This window comes from Mustelus asterias, chromosome 12 (assembly GCF_964213995.1).
Source record: "Mustelus asterias chromosome 12, sMusAst1.hap1.1, whole genome shotgun sequence".
Lineage (NCBI taxonomy): Eukaryota > Metazoa > Chordata > Chondrichthyes > Carcharhiniformes > Triakidae > Mustelus > Mustelus asterias.
The window spans coordinates 97,948,292-97,968,686 of record NC_135812.1 but is presented as its reverse complement, the minus strand read 5'-3'; the positions used below and the strand labels follow the sequence as shown (position 1 = coordinate 97,968,686).

General features: G+C 42.1%; 1 protein-coding gene across 1 annotated transcript in view; it reads right to left on the bottom strand.

Moving 5' to 3' along the window:
- LOC144501720 (dynein axonemal heavy chain 17-like) overlaps positions 1-20,395 on the bottom strand; it is an 832,067-nt gene that overhangs the window by 40,966 nt on the left and 770,706 nt on the right. The window contains exons 73-74 of the mRNA XM_078225682.1: positions 8,824-8,951; positions 1,589-1,816 (exon numbers count right to left, since the gene is read on the bottom strand). Of these exons, the coding sequence (XP_078081808.1) occupies positions 1,589-1,816; positions 8,824-8,951 (356 nt within the window). The remainder of the gene's footprint in view (positions 1-1,588; positions 1,817-8,823; positions 8,952-20,395) is intronic.

The window sequence follows — 20,395 nt, the reverse complement described above, 5'->3', positions numbered from 1 at the left end:
GTTGGATTTGCCAGTACTGAATTTTAAAAAATCAAAACTCTGCAGTTTGGCTTAACATTTATTTTTTTAATAAAAAATAACTTTTTGTAAATTCAAGTACTGTTATGATCCCAGATGATGTTACCATTCTATGGGAAGGTCTCAGAATGGTGCCCTAGCTCAAAATACTAACTTTTTCTTTCTTTCTTTACAAAATGTGGATGAAGAGTCACAGGACTGCCAAATAGCCTTTAACAACATAAAAAAAGTCAAGCATGAAATGTTCAACTATTAATACAATACACATTTACCCTACCTATTTCCTTACAAATGTATGTGGGTTTTAAGGCTAATACAAGTTACATATATCTTACGCTATGATGTTCTCAGCAAACACCTGTCCAACAATAGGCCAACTGTGGTCAGACACACCCCACTCTGAAACCAAGTGGCAGATGCCACTCAATGTACCTTCTATGGATTTCTCCTCAAATCCCCCCACATGATCACACAAATGTTTCCAAACTCCATGCTAAGATCCATCTTAGAATCTTCTTCCAAACAAAACTCTCAGCTGTTTTCAGCAAAGATCCACTTCCAGGATTTCCAACTTTCCTTTCAGAATTCCTCTGTCTTTAATTGCAATGGGCATTCAAACTTTCACACAATCTCTCAGATACCCAGCCACCAAAAGTAAACTACTGTTTCATCAATCTTAGGATTGCTTCAGTTTTCTGGCTTCTCTCCAGCCAAATTAATCAGGTTTGCACTTTTCAGCTCTATCTTTAACTTCAACGAACAGTACTTTGTTCAAATTTCAGTTTCCTTTTGTTCCTTTGACTTCAATCTTACTGTAAACTCTGCTTTCATTCCCTAATTTCTAGAACGAACTGTTCTTTAGTTTCTGGGACTTGCAATCTTTCCATTACTCCATCCTCCTGCTTTCTGTTTGTGCCTTTGCTTCTGGTAGAACGGTTTCCTCTCTAGCTACTAAGTTCCTTCTGCCATGGATCCAGTTAAAACCAAACTCAAAGATCTTTCTAACTTAAAAGGTGGGCCCTGATTGCTAAGCAACAGCTCCGTGTTTCTTTAAGCTCTTAGATAAAAGCAAAATACTGCGGATGCTGGAATCTGAAACAAAAACAGAAAATGCTGGAAAATCTCAGCAGATTTGACAGCATCTGTGGGGAGAGAATAGGGCCAACGTTTTGAGTCTAGATGACCATTCGTCAGAGCCCAGATCTGACGAAGACTCGAAGTTTGCTTTTCACAATGTAAACTTTCTACATAATGCAGACACAGTTTGAAATGAAACCAAAATTCCCATACATGTAAGCACCATTTTTTAAACATGAATCTAACTAACATTTTACCCTTTCTTACACAGAAACACTAAATAAACTCACTTAAATCTATACCTTATTTCTAATGACCAACGTAGATCATAATCAACATGAACATAATACAAACATGATCTCAGGTAACTTAAAACTACCTCTGCTTCCTGACATATGAGAAAATGAAAAAAAATTTTAATGTTTGAATTCAGAAAACAGCCTCAATAATTAAGATACAATTAAGTTCAATAACATTCCTATTTTGTTTATACCTGGTTAAACAAATCCAAAGCTTTATGAAGGTTAGCATACATGCCAGTCGGGGGTTCATTGGTGATTTTAATGGAATTTTCCAGTAATCCCTGTGGAATAATATGTGCATCAGGTGTTCCAGCTGGCTCAGCAGTCATAAAAACACGATAATCTTCATGACTGCCTAAACTATAAGCTTCCACTTTCTTATCCAATGTACTCAGCCATTTAGCAACGAGGTGAATGTTCTGCAAAGAAATTGATATAAATAGATAAGGAACTGGTCAACCATTCCAGAAATATTATAGGCATCATCTAACATTATTTAGATAAACATTAGTTGCTTAAAATTTGTTCATTGATTTAATGGCTCAAAAAATGGTTGTGCCGTAAATCTTGAGGGAGGGGAGATGGATGAACAGGTAATGTTGAGCTCTGGGCAGTAGTGGCCTGCACTCCTGGTCCATTTGGCTACATTTGAAGATAAATAAAAATAGAAGAGCAGTAGGCCCAGAGAAAACAGTATAGTGTATTGGTCGGCTCATTGTTTTGTCTGATATAGATGTAAAGAACAACTGTAATTTTACATTCAGGTGGTTAAGCCAGATAATTGTGTAAGGACAGTGGAGTGTATTACTGCAGTACTTGTTTTATATTTGTGGCTCGGGCATTAGGTTGTTAAATGTTTCACAGTTAATCCTTGGGTGACCACAATGACACATTGAAGATTTTTTAATTTTTCATCAAGTACCTGTATTTGTTATGATTGTGCAGATGTGGTTTAGGGTTGCCCACGAGCCCTTGTTTCATCATTAGTTTTGAGTACTGTTATGTACTTTGTTACACCTTGCTTAGGTTCTGCCTGAATGTTTAATTCAGACAGCTTAAATCCACCTGCCATTAACTCATTGAGCAGGATTTTTCTCCGTCATCGCAGTGTGGTTCACGGCAGTGGGGAATGGCGCACAGCTCACTGGCAGCAGGAACGTATGGTCCTGCCATTGTCAATGGGGTTTCCCATTGAACGCACACCTCGCTGCTAGGAAACCGGCGGGGGTGTGCCATCGGTGGGACCATAAGATCTCGTTAGCGTGAATGGCAGCAAGATTTCGGCATCTGTTTTTAGCCAATGCTCCAATGTAATTTTATCATTTTCTGACTTTTTGCACACACTATTTATTGATTCTTTTAAGTCATTCGATTTATCCTGCATAACCACAATTTTTGCACCTTCAACAGGTTGTTCTGGAACCACCAGAGGTGGCAATGGCATCAATGGGCAAATTATGTACAACCTCCATAATTACAGGTCCTGTAATTTCTTGCACCCTGTCCCCCTCTAATGATGAATACAAGAGAACTTCAAAGTTTGTCAGCATTTTCACCCACTGGGACAGTAATTTATTGAGAAGCAATGTGTAATCTTGCAAATTATATATTGTTCAGGAAGGTTAGTGGGATTGGTTGGTTGAGTGGTTAGTGGGTGTTTAGGTGGTCAGTTGGTTGGTGGGGTTGGGCATTCAAGGGGTGGTCAGCCCCCAACAAAGGTTAAACCTCCTGGGCAATTGCAGTTAGCTACCAGGAAGCAGATTTTAGGGATAAATAGATCTTTCTCAGGTTGACAAGCTGTTACTTGTGGAGTGTCACAGGGACCATTGCTGGGGCCTCAACTATTTACAATCCACTTATCTTGAATCTATGTCTAGAATTCTCCATCGGGGAAACAATTTTATCCTGTCCACACTATCTCTTCCCCCCATATTTTGTACACCTCAATCAATTCACCCCCAAACTTCTTTGTTCCAAGGAAAATAACCCTAACCTATCCAATCTCTCCTTATAGCTACACTTTTCTGGCCCTGGCAACATTCTTGTAAATCTCCTCTGCCCTCTCTCCAGAGCAATTACGTCCTTCCTGTAATATGGTGACCAGAACTGCACACAATACCACAGTTGTGGCCTCACCAGTGTTTTATACAATTCCAACATTATATCCTTACTTTTATATTCTATACCTCTGCCAATAAAGGAGAGCATTCCATATGCCTTCTTTACAATTTTGCCTACCTGAATTGCTGCTTTTAGGGACCTGTGTACGTGTATGTTAATATCTCTCACTTCACTTACCCCTCTTTATTCCAATTTACTGTGTATTCCCCTTAACTGTTTGACCTCCCTAAATGCATGATCTCACACTTCTCTGAGTTAAAATCCATCTTTCACTTTACTGCCCACTCCACCAACCCATCTATATAGTTTTGGAGATTATAGCTGTCCTTTACACTATCCACGACTCGGTCAATCTTTGTGTCATCTGCAAATTTCTCAATCATGGCCGCTACGTTCATGTCCAAATCGTTAATACATAATACAAACAGCAAGGGTCATTGCCTGAAAGGGTGGGAGGTGGGAACCCTGACAATATTTAAGTAGTATTTAGATGAGCACTTGAAATTCCATAGCATACAAAGCCAAGGGCCCAGTGCTGGAAAATGGGATTAGGATAGGTGATAGCCGGTGTGGATACAATGGGCAAGGGTCTCTTTCCATGCTGTAAAACTCTATGACACAAGGAGTCCAGGAATATTTTCTTCAGTAATATGTGTCCAGTCCAACAAGAAAGGATGCACTGTTGGACCTGGTTCTTGGAAACGAGGTGGGCCAAATCGATCAAGTGCCAGTGGCGATGCATTTAGGAGACAGTGACCATTGTTTTGTAAGGTTGAGGATGATGATAGAAAAAGAAAATAGGCAATCCAGCATGAAAATAATTAACTGGGAGAGAGCTGACACCAATTGGGTAACACCAGAGTTGGTCTGGTTAGACTTGAACCAATGGTTGGTGGGAAAAACTGTAACTGAACAATGGGTTACTTTCAAAACAGAAATGGTACAATCAAGGTACATTCTAAGGCCTGGTAAACAAATGCAGAAGTCGCTGGATGAAAAAGGAGATAGAAATTAAGATAAGGAAGAAAAGTGTGCTCATGACAGGTGTCAGATGGAAAATACAGTTGAGACCCAAGAGGAATACAGAAGATTCAGAGAGGAAGTAAAAAAGCACATTGGAGAAGTGAAGAGGGATTATGAGAAAAGACTGGCAGCCAACATAAAGGGGAGTCTTAGTCTTCTATAGGCACATAAAATAGTAAAAGGGTGGTAAAAGAGGAGTAGGGCACATAGAGGCTTTGGGCATGGCTGAGATACCAAATGAATAGTTTGCATCTGTCTTTATCAAGGAGGTAAATGCTACCTAAGACATGATGACAATCAAGGAAATTCTGTCCCTAGAAAGGTTTGAAATTGATATGGAGGAAGTGTTGAATAGACTGTCAGTACTGAAAGTTGACAGGATACCAGGACTGGATGAGATGCATCCAAGGATATTGAAGGAAGTGAAAATGGAAATTGAAGGAGCTCTGGCCATAATCTTCCAGTCTTCTCTAGACTCAGGAGGTACCAAAGGACTGGAGAATCACAAATGTTATGCCCTTGTTCAAAATAGGTTAGAAGGAAATCATGTTTAACTATCTTGATGGAGTTTTTGAGAAAGGGTTAGTGAGTCTAATGCTGTTGATGTGATGTACCTGGACTTGCAGAAGGCATTAGATACAATGTCACACAACAGACTTATGAGAATTTTTTTCACATGGAATAAAAGGGAGAGTAGCAATCTGGATACAAAATTACCTGAGTAATAGGAAGCAAAGAGTAATGGTTCATAGCATTTTTCAAGTTGGAGGGAGGTGGTGTTCCCCAGGGGTTGGTATTGGGACCCTTGCTTTTCCTGATATATACTAATGATCTAGAGCTTGGAGTGAAGGGAGTCGTTTTAAAGTCTGCAGAAATATTGTAAACTGTAAAGAGGACAGTGCAGAACTTCAAAAGGACATTGACAAGTTGGTGGAGTGGGCAGGTAGGAGGCAGATGAAGTTTGATGCAGAGAACTGTGAGGTGATGCATTTTGGCAGGAAGAACATGGAGAGACAATATAAAATAAGTGGTAAAACTCTAAAAGGGGCACAGGAGCAGAGGGACCTGGGTGGACATGTATATAGATCATTAAAGGTGGAGAGAGCAGTTAATAAAGCATATGGTATTCTGGGTTTTATTAATAGGGGCATAAGAGTACAAAAGCAAGGTTATGATGAACTTATACAAGTCATTAGCTGCATCTCAGCTGGAATATTATGTACAATTCTGGGCACCATACTGTAGGAAGGATGTGAATGCATTGGTGAGAGTGCAAAGAGGTTTACAAGAATGATTTCAGTGATGAGAAACTTCAACTGTGAAAAAGATTGGGCAAGTTGGGACTGTTCGCTCCTTGGCGAAAAGAAGGCTAAGAGGAGATTTGATAGAGATGTTCAAAATCATGAGGGGACTGGACAAAGTAGATAGGGAGAAACCTTCCCTCCCCTAGTAAAAGGATCAAAAATGAGCAGGAACAGATTTAAAGTGATTTGCAAAAGAAGCAAATGTGATGCGAGAAAAAACTCTTTCACGCAACAAGTGGTTCAGGTCTGGAATTACTGCTTGGAAGCGTGATGGAGGCAGCCTTAAGAATTGAGGAAAATCAAAATTAAAAATGAAACTGGGATAAAATACAGTAAAGAAATGGGATAAAAGTGGAACTGGTGAGTACAGCTGTCCAACATGGTGTTTTTGATACGCAAATCAGCAGGAAAACAAGTGAAAATAAGTGACTAGGGGAAAACAATAGTGTATAGAAGAGGTGGCTTCAAAGTGGAGAGGTAAGGGAATAAACATCACTTATATGCTAAAAGCCTGGTCCATGGGGTGGGTAACATCAAAGAGAGAGAACATGATATATCTGTAGAAAGATAACTGGAAAAAACAGTAGAGAAGCAGGCTCTCCGGAAAACAAGTTGTTGCTAAAATGCTGCTGTAAAAAACAAAACTCTAACCAAGAAGAACATGCCTACACTGAATTAAAGATGACTTTCCCAAACCTGGAAAATAACCTTTGGGATGTAGAAATCCTACAGTGCAGAAAGAGGCCATTTGGCCCATCGAGTCTGCACCGACCACAATCCCACCCAGGCCCTACTCCCACATATTTACCCACTAATCCCTCTAACCTACGCATCTCAGGACACTAAGGGGCAATTTTAGCATGGCCAATCAACCTAACCCACACATCTTTGGACTGTGGGAGGAAACCAGAACACCCGGAGGAAACCCACACAGACACGAGGAGAATGTGCAAACTCCACACAGACAGTGACCCAAGCCGGGAATCGAACCCAGGTCCCTGGAGCTGCGAAGCAGCAGTGCTAACCACTGTGCTACCATGCCGCCATGTATTTAGCTTAAAATTATATAATATTGGATGTTGTTTGGGAACAGTGGTGCTTCTCAGAGTTCAGGAAATGTAGGTAGTTGTGAACAAGGAGCAACTTCATGAGATGCATGCCATTATTGTATGAAGTGTACTGTTGTAGTGTATTATAGTCTTTGTCATGTATTTTCTTTTAAGTTAATAAATATTCTTTATTAATAGATCACAACAAAACTGAACTGTTTCTTCCTGGTTTGCATATCTTTTCTCACATTATAACACAAATTGAAAATATACACCACTAAGAACCTGTGTTCCAAGTTACCCTTCTGGGTGTTTCGGATATCCTCTCATTTACCATAATCGGATTCTTAACAGTAGGTTTAATTGAGACATTCAAGAGGGCATAGGATGATTACTTGAATAGAAACAACATACAGGGTATGAGGAAAAGGCAGGGAAATAGCACCAAGCCATAATGCTCATTTGGAGAGTTGATGCAGACAGAATGGGCCAAACAGCCTCCTTATGCATGGTAACCTGTGAATAATTGCATTAGAAATGAAGGTTCACTCAATTCATTCCTAGAATGAGGGGCTTATCCTAGGAAGAAAGCTTGAACAGGTTGGGCCTATACCCATTGGGATTTTAAAGAATGAGATTTAAGAGGAGCAGACAGTCAAGTAGATTTGGGACCACAACCAGATCAGCCACAATCTTAATGAATGGTGTAGCAGGTTTGAAGGGTTGAATGGCCTACTCCTGTTACTAGGTCCTATTTCCCTATGTTCCTATGACTGATTCTACATGCCAAATTAATTGAAGGGCCTTAACAGGACAACACTTCTGGCAAGGTCTTGAATGTTACCATTCTACATTGAAAAAATTGGGTGTGGAGCTTCAAGTGCTTGGTTTTGTGCTTAACTTTTCAATGTCCCATGTTATCAGAATGGACAGGTTTTCTAATTTTATTTGTATGGGGGTTTAACAGGCCAATTGACACTTTAGGTGAGACTCTGCCATCAAAAGTGGGCATGGAAGAACTGGAACTAGTGATAATTGTTTGTTAGCCCCTTTAAAGGGAGAGATTGATTAATTTTAAATGTGTTTTGTATTTCTTTCTGTATGTTCCATGCATTAATGGGTTTTGTTGGTTGTTGGCCCTATAGTTTTACATTTGAGTTTTTTTCTCTTCTTTATTTATCTTCATTATTTTTGTTTCTATTTTGCTTCAAGATGGATCTTTTATAGAGATGGGGACTAGTATGCATTAGGAAGTTTTGAACAATATTTGAAATGAAGAAGTATGGATTGTGAGATTTTGTCCTGAGGTTGCAATGATTCCTGGGGTATTCTGGCCATTCCCGTCAATACTGCAGGACTTGCAGCTTAACATGTTTATAATTGCTTCTTGCTGTCCAATGCTGAATGACCTGCACAAAACAACCAGATCACAAGTGGATCTACCTGTAGAAATAAAAGCTAACACTGAATAAAACTTAATGCAATTACATTCTTCCAATCAAATCCAGGAGATATTTTCCACATCAGCAAGGTAGAAAGTGAATCTACTTGTGCCTATTCTATGGGCATAAAGATTTCAACATTGGTGGCCACTTGCTGTAAGAAAACTTTCACATTAAGGAATCTACTTTATGTTTATTAATGAGGACTTAAAGGTGAATGATGCAAAATATGCTGTAATAAATATAGGCAGAGATTGTATCATCTATTTGGTTTTATTTAATTGCTTGCTTTATTTTTCTGTCCACTAACTACATAAAGCATTTTATTAAAAAATATTTCTAATGGCATGATTTATCCACATTACAAATCAGCATTAATCAAGCATACATATATTTGAAGGCACATTTGAAAATATTTTTGATTTAGATTTGATTGGTAGCTGTTTTATAAGTGCATAACATTTAGACATTTAAATGTTTACAATACCTGCAGAATAACCCAGTGTCCATTTTCAGCTGCTTCATCCAAAGCGTGTTCTGCTACTATCTCCTGGCCCTGTCCCAATGATACATTATGAAATTTGCCATTGTTAATGGTAAAGCCCAATTTCTTACCTGTTAGAAAAGCAAAAAACAACAAAACATATTATATTCCTCATTGTACATTATGAAATCTGAGCCTACAAACAATCGGAGCAAAATACTACAACAATTATGGTTCATACAGGATCTTTATGTGACCATATACAGAAAGGTTGTCGGGCAGTTAAAACTTTTCGAATTCCTTGGAGATAATAAGTTTTTATTTTTACTTGCTTTTCTGAATGGGTAGCAACAATCTTCCTCAGCTCATCAGGTGTTTTTTTAAAATCATATACACCTGGTTTAATGCACCAAAGCCTCATTCACTGACCCATTAGCAGCTCCTAGCACTTAAACCTCATGCAACCATCTAGATTCTCAACCTCACCCATCTAGTATTGCTGTCAGCCTCATACCCACCACCCACTGCCTCCACATACCTTAAACTACTCAGCTATGGCAGTCACATCACCCAAGCACAGTATTGTATAATTACAGATATTTTGTCTTCTCATGGAAACATAGAATGTAGGAGCAGGAGTAGGCCATTCAGCACTTTGAGCTTGCTCTGCCATTCGTTATGGTCATGGTTGATCCCCTTATTCAACACCATAGTCACACACTCTCCCCATAATCCTTGGCACCTTAAGAGTCCAGATATCTATTTCCTTCTTAAATATATATTCAGTGACTGCACCTCCACACCTCTTGGTAGCAGAGAATTCCACAACTTTACTGCCCCTTAACTGAAGAGGTTTCTCCATATCTCAGACCTAAATGGTCTAACCCATATTCTGAGATTTTGACTGCTTGTCTGGACCCCCCAGCCAGAGGCAACATCACCCTGCATCCAGCATGTCTAGTGTTGTCTGAATTTTATACATTTCAATGCGATCCCCTCTCATTCTTCCAAATTGCAATAAATACAGGCCTAGTTGACTCAATCTCTCTCATACGACAATCCTGCCATTCCAGTAGTTTGGTGAGCCTTATGCACTCCCTGTTTGGAAAATATATCCTTTCTTAGGTACAGAGACTAAAACTGCACACAACGCTCCAGGTTTGGTCTCACCAAGGCTCTGTATTGCTGCAGTAAGACATTCTTGCTCCTGTACTTAAATTCTTTTGCAATGAAGGCCAACACACCTTTTGCCACCTTAACTGCTTGTTTTCAGTGATTACTGTTCAAAGACACCAATGACCCTTTGTCAGCTCTGGCAGTCACATCACCCATTTTCCAATTTGCTACCATTTAAATAATACTCTGCCATGCTGTTTTTCCCTACCAAAGTGGATAACTTCACGCTTATCCATGTTGCACTGCATCTGCAATGTATTTGCCCACTCAACTTGTCAATGTCACCTTGAAACCCCTCAACATCTTCCTCACCACTCACACTCCTGAAAAGCTTTGTGTTTCCAACAAACTTGGAAATATTATATTTGGTTCCCTCATCCAAATCACTGATAGATATTATGAATACCTGATGCTCAAGCACTGATCTTTGCGGTACCCCATGAGTCACTGCCTGCCAGTCCAAATAAGATCCATTTATTCCTACTCACTGTTTCCTGTTTGCTAACCAATTCTCAATCCATGCCAATATATTACCTCCCCATCTCGGCGCTTTAATTTTGCACACAAATGTCTTATGTGGGACTTTATCAAAAGCTTTCTGAAAATCTAAATACACCACATCCACTGATTCACCCTGACCCATTTTGTGAGATGCATCCTCAGAAAACTCCAGCAGGTTCGTCGTACATGATTTTCCTTTTATATATCCACATTGACTTTGTCTAATCCTGTTGATATTTTCTAAGTGTATTGTTATCACACCCTTTATAATAGATTCTAGCATTTTCCCTACTATTGATGTTAGGCTAACCAGTCTGTAATTCCTTGTTTTCTCCCTCCCCTCTTTTTAAATAATGCAATTTCTTATCCAGGACTAGATGGTACACGAAAGAAAGGAGCAGAGTAGAAGTGGTGGGCATACAGGAGTCAGGATTTCCTGATCCTTACCAGAGATATGGCTCTCAGTATCATAGAGCTGTCAGCAAAGCCCAGCATCACTGAGAATATTGAGAATTCTATTCCTGCTTTATGCACATTCTCAACTCCCATCTCATCTGTTAGCTGGCAAGCTGTTGATGGTGTGACCAAGGATCTTTTGGCTCCTACTCAACCAGCTCAGATAACTGGCACTGCATGTTGTTATGATTGCTAGCCAAGCCCCCAAGTTGTTGTTGAAATCCAGCTATGGACCAATAACATTTGTTTAATGTAGACAAAGTTTGAGATTTAAGTCACTTGTTCAGTGAAGAAACCCACAAAATTCCATGGATTTTGAACAAACAAATAAGATAATTGCTAGATGATGCAGGAATCTATTATAAAGGATGTGATAACAATTTACAATATCTATCTTATACTCTAACATGTATGAGATATATGCGAATTAACCATAGAATCTTTACAGTGCAGAAAGAGGCTATTCAGCCCATTGAGTCTGCACTGACCATCCAAAGCAATATCTCACCCAGGGCCTCCCCCTCAGCCTATCCAAGTAACCCTGCGCATTTACCATGCCAATCCACCTAACCTGTACATCTTTGGACTGTGGGAGGAAACCAGAGCACTCAGAGGAAACTCGTACAGACATGGGGAGAACATACCCAAGGCTGGAATCGACCCCAGGTCCCTGGCACTGAAACATAGAAAATAGAAGCAGGAGTAGGCCATTCGGCCCTTTGAGCCTGCTCCGCCATTCATTTTGATCATGGCTGATCATCAAATTCAAAATCCTGATCCCTCCTTCCTCCCATGTCCCTTGATCCCTTTAGCCCCAAGAGCTATATCTAATTTCTTCTTGAAATCAGAAAATGATTTGGCCTCAACTACATTCTGTGGTTGTGAATTCCACACATTCACCACCCTCCGGATGAAGAAATTTCTCCTCACCTCGGTTCTAAAAGGTTTACCCTTATCCTGAAACTATGACCCCTTGTTCTGGACTCCCCTACCATTAGGAACATTCTTTCTGAATCTACCCTGTCTAATCAAACAAAAGAACAAAGAACAAAGAAAATGACAGCACAGCAACAGGCCCTTCGGCCCTCTAAGCCTGCACCGACCATGCTGCCCAACTTAACTAAAACCCCCTACGCTTCCGGGAACCATATCCCTCTATTCCCATCTCATTCATGTACTTGTCAAGACGCCCCTTAAAAGTCACTACCGTATCCGCTTCCACTACCTCCCCCGGCAACGAGTTCCAGGCACCCACCACTCTCTGTGTAAAAAATCTGCCACGTACATCTCTTTTAAGACTTGCCCCTCGCACCTTAAACCTATGCCCCCTAGTAATTGACTCTTCCACCCTGGGAAAAAGCTTCTGACTATCCACTCTGTCCATGCCTCTCATAATCTTGGAGACTTCTATCAGGTCTCCCCTCAACCTCCGTCGCTCCAGTGAGAACAAACCAAGTTTCTCCAACCTCTCCTCATAGCTAATGCCCTCCATACCAGGCAACATCCTGGTAAATCTTTTCTGTACCCTCTCCAAAGCCTCCACATCCTTCTGGTAGTGTGGCGACCAGAATTGAACACTATATTCCAAGTGCGGCCTCACTAAGGTTCTATAAAGCGTCAACATGACTTGCCAATTTTTAAACTCAATACTCCGGCCGATGAAGGCAAGCGTGCTGTATGCCTTCTTGACGACCTTCTCCACCTGCATTGCCACTTTCAGTGACCTGTGTACCAGTACACCCAGATCTCTTTGCCTATCAACACTCTTAAGGGTTCTGCCATTTACTGTATATTTCCTATCTGTATTAGACCTTCCAAAATGCATTACCTCACATTTGTCTGGATTAAACTCCATCTGCCATCTCTCCGCCCAAGTCTCCAACTGATCTATATCCTGCTGTATCCTCTGATGGTCCTCATCGCTATCCGCAAATCCACCAACCTTTGTGTCGTCTGCAAACTTACTAATCAATCCAGTTACATTTTCGTCCAAATCATTTATATATATTACAAACAGCAAAGGTCCCAGCACTGATCCCTGAGGAACACCACTTGTCACAGCCCTCCATTCAGAAATGCACCCTTCCACTGCTACCCTCTGTCTTCTTTGACCGAGCCAGTTTTGTATTCACCTTGCCAGCTCACCTCTGGTGCGACTTCACCTTCTGCATCAGTCTGTCATGAGGGACCTTGTCAAAGGCCTTACTGAAGTCCATATAGACAACATCCACTGCCCTACCCTCATCAATCATCTTCGTCACTTCCTCGAAAAACTCGATCAAGTTCGTGAGACACGACCTCCCCTTCACAAAACCATGTTGCCTCTCACTAATATGTCCACTTATTTCCAAGTGGGAACAAATCCTGTCTCGCAGAATCCTCTCCAATAATTTCCCTACCACTGATGTAAGGCTGACCGGCATGTAACTACCTGGATTATTCGAGCTACCCCACTTAAACAAAGGAATAACATTGGCTATTCTCCAATCCTCTGGGACCTCCCCTGTATGTGGAGATGCCAGCGTTGGACTGGGGTAAACACAGTAAGAATTTTAACAACACCAGGTTAAAGTCCAACAGGTTTATTTGGTAGCAAATGCCATTAGGTTTCGGAGCGCTGCTCCTTTGTCAGATGGGGTGGAAATCTCACTCACTCTTTGGACTTTAACCTGGTGTTGTTAAAACCCTTACCGTGACCTCCTCTGTAGCCAGTGAGGATACAAAGATTTCTCTCAAGGCCCCAGCAATTTCCTCTCTTGCCTCTCTCAGTATTCTGGGGTATATCCCACGAGGCCCTGGAGACTTGTCTACCTTGATGTTTCTCAAGAACCCCAATACCTCCTCCTTTTTGATCTCAACATGACTCAAACTATCTACACATCCTTTCCCAGACTCATCATCCACCAAGTCCTTCTCTTTGGTGAATACTGACGCAAAGTACTCATTTAATACCTCGTCCATTTCCTGTGGCTCCACACATAGATTCCCTCCCTTGTCCTTGAGTGGGCCAACCCTCTCCCTGGCTACCCTCTTGCTCTTTATATATGTGTAAAAAGCCTTGGGATTTTCCTTAATCCTGCTGGCCAATGCTTTTTCATGACCCCTTTTAGCCCTTCTTACTCCTTGCTTAAGTTTCTTTCTACTTTCCTTGTATTCCACACTTGCTTCATGTGTTCCCTGCCTCCTAGCTTTGACAAATGCTTCCTTTTTCTCTTTGACTAGGCTCACAATATCTCTCGTTATCCAAGGTTCCCAAAACTTGCCATACTTATCCTTCATCCTTACAGGAATGTGCCAGTCCTGAATCCCTATCAACTTACACTTGAAAGCCTCCCACATGCCAGATGTTGATTTGCCCTCAAACATCTGCCCCCAATCTATATTCTTCAGTTCCTGCCTAATATTGTTGTAATTAGCCTTCCCCCAATTTAGCACCTTAACTTGAGGACTACACTTATCTTTATCCATCAGAACCTTAAAGCTTACTGAATTGTGGTCACTGTTCCCGAATTGCTCCCCTACTGAAACATCGACCACCTGGCCGGGCTCATTCCCCAATACCAGGTCCAGTATGGCCCCTTCCCTAGTTGGACTATCTACATACTGTTTCAGGAAGCCCTCCTGGATGCTCCTTACAAACTTTGCCCCATCCACGCCCCCAGCACTAAGTGAGTCACAGTCAATATAGGGGAAATTAAAGTCTCCCACCACAACAACCGTTATTTTTACACCTTGCCAAAATCTGCCTACACATCTGTTCCTCAATCTCCCACTGGCAGTTGGGTGGCCTATAGTAAACCCCCAACACTGTGACTACACCTTTCCTATTCCTGAGCTCTACCCATATTACCTCGCTGTATGAGCCCTCCGAGGTGTCCTCCCGGAGTACAGCTGTAATCCTGTTAGAATTTTATAAGTTTCTATGAGATCCCCTCTCACTCTTCTAAACGTCAGTGAATATAAACCTAACGGACTTAGTCTCTCCTCATATGACAGACCTGCCATCCCAGGAATTAGCCTGGTAAACCTTCACTGTACTCCCTCTATAGCAAGGACATCCTTCCTCAGATAAGGACACTAAAGCTGCACACAATACTCCAGGTGTGGCCTCACCAATGCACTATACTATTGCAGCAGAACATCCAGAGAGGTAGCAGTTCTAACCACTGTACCATCCATCCCTCCCTGTCTACTGGGTACAACAGGAGTCCAGTCACAGAGATAATAATTCCAGGGATCGAACTTGATTCGCCACTGAAGTTTCATAATATGACACAACGTCATATTACGTACTGAATATGGGTTTTTATTGTTGCAGTAGTAATGGGTCCTTGATAAGGTCCTGCAGCTTGTGTGTCCAAACATAAACATTGCTTTGGTAGGCTTTAACTATGTACAGTTCCAAATGTAGTATTGCCTGGAACTCTTTCATACAAAGCCTGTCTGACCATTTCAGCAATCTTGTTCTGGCACTTAATCTCAGTTTCTTTCCCTACCTATCAATTTCAATGTTTTTAACTCTCCAGTCAATTTCTCATTGTCAAGCTTCCTTTTTCAAACCCTTCTCCTCCTGATTCAATTCTTCACTGGATTTATTCTTATTTTCTGGTTGTTTTTCATGGAGTTCAGCTTATTCTCCATTGTCTCATTAAATTCTCCTTCTTCATTTTGTCAATTTTTTGCAACTTTTTTTCAAGTTTGCTGTCAGTTGTTTCATCTTGCTTTAGTGTCTCCTCCAGAGCTTTAGTTTTTGCTGATTCATCTTTATGTTCAATAGTTCCTGGTTTCTTTTGAAGATTTTAATTTTTGTGCTTCTTCCAAGGTGAATCCATCATGCTATTACTGGGCATATACTTTCCACAAATAGAATCTTCACTTCTACTTGTCTTAACTTTGGCTTCACTGTTGGTTGAGTCTGTCTCTGATGAAGTATTAGCTTTTTTCATTCTGCAATTCTCTCATTGATCTTCATTTGGTAATTTAATGTCTTTTGTTGCCCTCTTTTTGGGGTCTTTCGTCATTTCCATTCTTTTGGGGTCTTTCACTGCCCTCCTTCAAGGGTGTTTCAGTGCCCTCTTTCTGGGTCTTATGTTGCCTTGTCTGAGGCTTTGCATTGCCTCTTCCCTGAGGTCTTACATTGCTTATTAATCTTTTTTGAGAGTTGTCCTCTTTTTGGGATTCTCTATAATTTCCCTGTCCACTGCCCTCTGTTCCTTCTTGCGGTTTCTGCATTAAATGTATTACTACTTTCAATGCATTACCACTTTAACACTGTCAACTTCTTTTTAAAACTGTCAGCAGTTGCTGGTTCGCTCTGTGCTTTTCTCGCACTTTTGAAGTTTTGGCAAGAAACTGTCAGGTCCTGCTTTCAATAATTTTTAAACTTCTCTTCCTACCCTCCAAAACATTGCCATTTTACTGGTAGAAAACTCTCTCAACAATCTCTGCAACTTTTCTTCTTTTAGTTGCCTGGAGAGTCTGTTTTTTTCTTCTTCATTTGATGTGCCCGTTGTTTTCTTTGTTAATTTCACTAGCAGATTCAGCACTGTCCATTCAGGGCCTAATTTTTTTAATTATTTTTCTTTTAAGAAGCCCTTCCACCCCCTCTCGACCTCTTGCAAGCTCTGCAGTGGTCAGGGGCCTGTCTATCTCAGCTTTTATTTAAAACCATGCTTCTAGGGCAGATCCTGCAGTTCCTTGGGCATTTTTTCCTTTAAACACTGCTCTAGAAAACATAGAAACATAGAAAACTACAGCACAAAACAGGCCCTTTGGCCCCACAAGTTGTGCCGAACATATCCCTACCTTTTAGGCCTACCTATAACCCTCCATCCTATTAAATCCCATGTACTCATCCAGGAGTCTCTTAAAAGACCCTATTGAGTTTGCCTCCACCACCACTGACGGCAGCTGATTCCACTCGCCCACCATCCTCTGTGTGAAAAACTTCCCCCTAACATCTCCCCTGTACCTACCCCCCAGCACCTTAAACCTGTGTCCTCTCGTAGCAGCCATTTCCACCCTGGGAAAAAGCCTCTGAGAGTCCACCTGATCTATGCCTCTCAACATCTTATATACCTCTATTAGGTCTCCTCTCATCCTACGTCTCTCCAAGGAGAAAAGACCAAGCTCCCTCAGTCTATCCTCTGCCCTCCTTTCTTTTTTCTTTAAAAACACTGTAGCAACTCCCTGTCATTTTTTAAAAAACTTAAGTTTCACTTCTTTAAAAATCAAATTCACAGCTCTTGCTTCTGAGGGCTATTTTCCCTCGATTGTTTTCTACTTATTTCCAAACTTCTGACTGTACCAGCCAATCCATGCTCGTTCCACATCCGTCCCTCAGTCTGGCACCACCTCAACATTTCATTGGGTCTATTTGCCCACAAACAGGCATTCTATTTTTTCTTCAGACTTCAATTAAAACCGGATACTCTCAGATTGGCTGTGTCATCGTAATCCATCTTATCCTTGTCACCACTGACGCTAAAATGCCACCCGTACTACCTTCCGCAGGAGTTCACTTCCATTATCCTGAGAGCAGTTTACATCCCACCCCATGCGGATGTGAAGATCACGCTGGACGAAATATACACCACTACAAATTTCCCTGAGACAAAACATCCGGAGGCCTTGTTCATCGTGGCCGGGGACTTCAATCAGGCCAAGCTCAAGATCGTACTACCAAGATACCACCAACATTTCTCCTGTTCCACCAGAAGCCCAAACATCTTAGACTATTGCTGCACAAATATCAAACATGCCTACCACTCTATCACCCGCCCACACTTTGGCAAATCAGACCACAAGGCTGTGATCCTGTTCCCGGCTTACAAGCAAAAGCTGGAGATTCCATCAAAGAAAGTTGTGCAATGTTGGTCTGAGGAATCAGATGATCTCCTATGGGACTGCTTGGAGTCAGTGGACTGGTCAGTATTTAAAAGCTCTGCCTGAATGGGTACACCACTACAATAACTGACTTCATTAGTAAGTGTGTAGAAGATTGTGTGCCAAAGAAGCAAATCCGCGTGTTTCCCAACCGGAAACCATGAATGAACAGGGATATCCACTGCTTGCTGAAGTCTAGGTCTGAGGCGTTCAAGTCAGGCGACCCTGACCTATACAAGAAATGATGTGGAGATGCCGGCATTGGACTGGGGTAAACACAGTAAGAAGTCTCACAACACCAGGTTAAAGTCCAACAGGTTTATTTGGTAGCACAAGCCACTAGCTTTAGGAGTGCTGCCCCTTCATCAGGTGAATGGGAGTTCTATTCATAAAGACACAAACTCAATTTACAAAATAATGGTTGGAGTGCGAGTCTTTACAGGTAATCAAGTCTTAAAGGCACAGACAATGTGAGTGAAGAGAGGGTTAAGCACAGGTTAAAGAGATGTGTATTGTCTCCAGCCAGGACAGCCAGTGAGATTTTGCAAGCCCAGGCACGTCGTGGGGGTTACAGATAGTGTGACATGAACCCAAGATCCCAGTTGAGGCCGTCCTCATGTGTGTGGAACTTGGCTATCAGTCTCTGCTCAGCGACTCTGCGTTGTCGTGTGTCGTGAAGGCAGCCTTGGAGAACGCTTACCCGAATATCAGAGGCCGAATGCCCGTGACCGCTGAAATGTTCCCCAACAGGAAGAGAACACTCTTGCCTGGTGATTGTCAAGCGGTGTTCATTCATCCGTTGTCGTAGCATCTGCATGGTCTCCCAAATGTACCATGCCTCGGGACATCTTTTCCTAAGCACTCAGATCCTGCGCGGATCAGCTGGCAGCAGTATTCGCAGACATCTTCAACCTTCCTTTACAACAATCTGAGGTCCCTATCTGCTGCAAGACGACTTCCGCCATCCCGGTATCTAAGAAAAGCCAAGCAGCGTGCTTCAATGACTATCATCCGTGGCTCTGACATTGATGCATCATGAAGTGCTTCAAAAGGCTAGTCATGGCACGAATCAATTCCAGTCTCCCGGACTGCCTGGATCCACTAAAGTTTGTCTACCACCGCAACAGGTTCACAGCAGACACCATCGCCCTGGCCCTGCACTCAACTCTGGAACACCTAGATAACAAAGACACCTACATCAGACTCCTATTTATTGCCTACAGCTCAGCCTTCAACACCATTATTCCTACAAAACTCATCTCCAAACTCCGTGGCCTGGGCCTCGACCCCTCTCTCTGCAACTGGATCCTGAATTTCTAATCCACAGACCACAATCAGTAAGAATAGGCAACAACACCTCCTCCACAATCATCCTCAATACCGGTGCCCCAAAAGGTTGTGTTCTCAGCCCATTACTTTTACACCTTTGACTGTGTGGCCAAATTCCCCTCCAACTCGATTTTCAAGTTTGCTGATGACACCACTGTAGTGGACAGAGACAGAGTACAGGAATGAGATAGAGAATCTGGTGAACTGGTGCGGCTACAATAATCTCTCCCTCAATGTCAACAAAACGAAGGAGATTGTCATCGACTTCAGGAAGCGTAGAGGAGAACATGCCGCTGTCTACATCAATGGGAGTCATGATGTGGAGATGCCGGCGTTGGACTGGGGTAAACACAGTAAGAAGTTTAACAGCACCAGGTTAAAGTCCAACAGGTTTACTTGGTAGCATAAGCCACACAAGCTTTTGGAGCCTTAAGCCCCTTCTTCAGGTGAGTGGGAATTCTGTTCACAAACAGGGCATAAAAAGACACAAACTCAATTTACATGAATAATGGTTGGAATGCGAATACTTACAGCTAATCAAGTCTTTAAGATACAAACAATGTGAGTGGAGAGAGCATCAAGACAGGCTAAAGAGATGTATATTGCCTCCAGACAGGACAGCCAGTGAGACTCTGCAGGTCCAGGCAAGCTGTGGGGATTACAAATAGTGTGACATGAACCCAATATCCCGGTTGAGGCCGTCCTCATGTGTGCGGAACTTGGCTATCAGTTTCTGCTCAGCGACTCTGCGCCGTCGTGTGTCGTGAAGGCCGCCTTGGAGAACGCTTACCCGAATATCAGAGGTCGAATGCCCGTGACCGCTGAAGTGCTCCCCAACAGGAAGAGAACAGTCTTGCCTGGTGATTGTCGAGCGGTGTTCATTCATCCGTTGTCGCAGCGTCTGCATGGTACATTGGGGAAACCATGCAGACGCTGCGACAATGGATGAATGAACACCGCTCGACAATCACCAGGCAAGACTGTTCTCTTCCTGTTGGGGAGCACTTCAGCGGTCACGGGCATTCGACCTCTGATATTCGGGTAAGCGTTCTCCAAGGCGGCCTTCACGACACACGACGGCGCAGAGTCGCTGAGCAGAAACTGATAGCCAAGTTCCGCACACATGAGGACGGCCTCAACCGGGATATTGGGTTCATGTCACACTATTTGTAATCCCCACAGCTTGCCTGGACCTGCAAAGTCTCACTGGCTGTCCTGTCTGGAGACA